Below are 2,500 nucleotides of genomic sequence, written 5' to 3'. Positions count from 1 at the left end.
GGCCAGACGCTCCGACCTGCAGGGAGCCCCTGTCTTAATCTGAGAGAGGGAGACGGGTGGTCAGATCATGTAGTGATCTACCTGTCTGCCTGTCTACCTGTCTACCTGTCTGCTTACCTGTCCGGTGCACAGTCCGACCACCAGGTCAGAGATGAAGGTGTCTTCAGTCTCTCCGGAGCGATGGCTGACCATGACACCCCAACCACTGCTCTGAGCCAGCTTACACCTGAGAGACAGACAGACAGACAGACAGACAGACAGACAGACACAGGGAGGGAGAGGAAGACAGAAGGAAGGACAAAGAGAAAGACAGACGGAGAGAGAAAGACAGGTAAAGAAAGAGGGAGGAAGACAGACAGGAGAACAACTGTAAGCTCAATTTTGGTTCACAGACAGACAGACAGACAGGCAGACAGACAGGTGTCTTACGCCTGGATGGACTCAGTCACTGAGCCGATCTGGTTGACTTTGAGCAGCAGACAGTTGCAGGCCTTCTTGTCCACCGCCTGCTGGATCCTCTTCGGATTGGTCACTGTCAGGTCGTCTCCTACGATCTGATTGGTTAAAACAAAAAACAGGTGAGTCACATTAACGTTACTGCACTGAGGGAGCTTTAGGTATCCAGCCTCATCTCTGTCTGTCTGCCTGTCTGTCTGTCTGTCTGCCTGCCTGTCTGTCTCACCTGGATGTCTACAGAGGCAGTGAACTTGGCCCAGTTCTCCCAGTCGTCCTGGTCAAATGGATCCTCGATGGACTGGACTGGAGACAGACAGACAGACAGACAGACAGACAGACAGACAGACAGGCAGACAGGCAGACAGGCAGACAGACAGGCAGACAGGGTTATTTCAGTGTTGTACTACAGGCAGAAGTCAGTTAGAAACAAAGTAAAGATCAGTATCTGTTGTGACAGAGATCCTGACCGGCAGTGCATCATGGGAGCGATGAAGAAGCGTGTGTGTGCGTGTGTGTGTGTGTGTGTGTGTGTGTGTGTGTGTGTGTGTGTGTGTGTGTGTGTGTGTGTTACCGGGGTAGTTCTTGATGAAGCTGCGGTACAGGTCTCCCAGCTGCTCTCCGCTGATGTGTCTGGACGGGTCGTCAGGCGACTTGAAGTCCAGGTCGTACTTCCCACTGCGGAAGAACTCCGAAGCCGCCACGTCCATCCCGATGATGATCTTGTCGGGGTAACCGGCCTTCTCGATGGCCGACTTCAGCAGCTCCAGAGCTGCACAGACACGGAGGGAGGACAGACGTTAGTCAGAGAGATAGACAGGCAGCATACATGATGTAAAATAACACAGCGGGTGGAGGTCTCACCCTCATTGTTCTCCAGGATGTTGGGGGCGAAGCCTCCCTCGTCTCCCACGTTGGTGGCGTCTTTGCCGTACTTTGCCTTGATGACATTCTTCAGGTTGTGGTAAACCTGAACGCATCATCACACAGTTAGACAAGCTGCAGCAGAAACGCATCAAACAAGCACAGACACAGCGAGTCGAAGTAAATGTGGAGCACCTCGGCTCCGATCCGCATGGCCTCGTGGAAGTTGGCGGCTCCGACAGGAAGAATCATGAACTCCTGCATGGCCAGTTTGTTTCCAGCATGGCTTCCTCCGTTAATGACGTTAAAGGCCTGCAGAGAAACACAACACACCCAACCTATCAGTTTCATTTTTTACTGACCACGACAAAGCCCCTCCCACTCGCATGATGCCCCTTCCACCCACAGGAACAGGAAGAATGACATCTTTGTGTCCGGCGAGGTCGGCAATGTGGCGGTACAGAGGAACTCCCTTCTCGGCTGCTCCGGCCTTACAGACGGCCAGCGACACGCCCAGGATGGCGTTAGCACCAAACTGAGCTGTAGAGAGACAGACAGACAGGTCAGTGAGACAGACGGGTCAGAGAGAGAGACAGGCACACAGACAGACAGACAGACAGACAGGTGCTTACACTTGTTCTCAGTGCCGTCCAGCTCCAGCATGAACTTGTCGATCTTCTCCTGCTCCACGACGCTGAAGTTCTGCACAGACACAAAGTGTAATGAGCGTGTGCAGACGTGCTCTGCTCGCATGGATCAGGCTGTAATACCTTCGCTATCAGCTTGGGGGCGATGTCCTTGTTCACGTGTTCCACGGCCTTCATGGTACCTGAGGCAAAGAGAAAAGCGGTGACCTGCGGCTCGGCCTGCAGGCCTGCTGTTTGCTCTGTGGGGATGTTACGTACCTTTGCCCAGGTAACGGCTCTTGTCTCCATCACGAAGCTCCAGAGCTTCATGGACTCCAGTTGATGCGCCGCTGGGAACCGCTGCCCTGAAAAGACCTGACAGAGGGACACGGAAGCTAAGATAGCAGTGGCTTCCAGTCTTTATGCTAAGCTAGGCTAAACACATCATTTACCCTAAACTGTCGCTCTCGGTAACACATGGACTGCTTGAACTGTGAAGAAGCAGCTGTGGGACTCAAAACTCATCATCATAAAGTCAACGCCTCTGTGACGCCTAC

At 53.2% G+C, this 2,500-nt stretch overlaps 1 protein-coding gene across 1 annotated transcript in view; it reads right to left on the bottom strand.

The window, feature by feature from the left end:
• Positions 1-2,500, bottom strand: part of eno3 (enolase 3, (beta, muscle)) — a 6,104-nt gene that overhangs the window by 414 nt on the left and 3,190 nt on the right. Inside the window, exons 3-13 of the mRNA XM_010753896.3 lie at positions 2,223-2,318; positions 2,088-2,146; positions 1,950-2,019; positions 1,724-1,857; positions 1,513-1,629; positions 1,318-1,423; positions 1,028-1,225; positions 683-759; positions 430-554; positions 118-226; positions 1-39 (exon numbers count right to left, since the gene is read on the bottom strand). The exon at positions 1-39 is cut by the window's left edge and continues 20 nt beyond it. Of these exons, the coding sequence (XP_010752198.1) occupies positions 1-39; positions 118-226; positions 430-554; positions 683-759; positions 1,028-1,225; positions 1,318-1,423; positions 1,513-1,629; positions 1,724-1,857; positions 1,950-2,019; positions 2,088-2,146; positions 2,223-2,318 (1,130 nt within the window). The remainder of the gene's footprint in view (positions 40-117; positions 227-429; positions 555-682; positions 760-1,027; positions 1,226-1,317; positions 1,424-1,512; positions 1,630-1,723; positions 1,858-1,949; positions 2,020-2,087; positions 2,147-2,222; positions 2,319-2,500) is intronic.

The sequence above is a fragment of the Larimichthys crocea genome, unplaced genomic scaffold (genome assembly GCF_000972845.2).
Source record: "Larimichthys crocea isolate SSNF unplaced genomic scaffold, L_crocea_2.0 scaffold224, whole genome shotgun sequence".
Taxonomy (NCBI): Eukaryota; Metazoa; Chordata; class Actinopteri; family Sciaenidae; genus Larimichthys; species Larimichthys crocea.
Note: the sequence above shows the minus strand (reverse complement) of the source record. Positions and strands in the feature narration are given on the sequence as shown.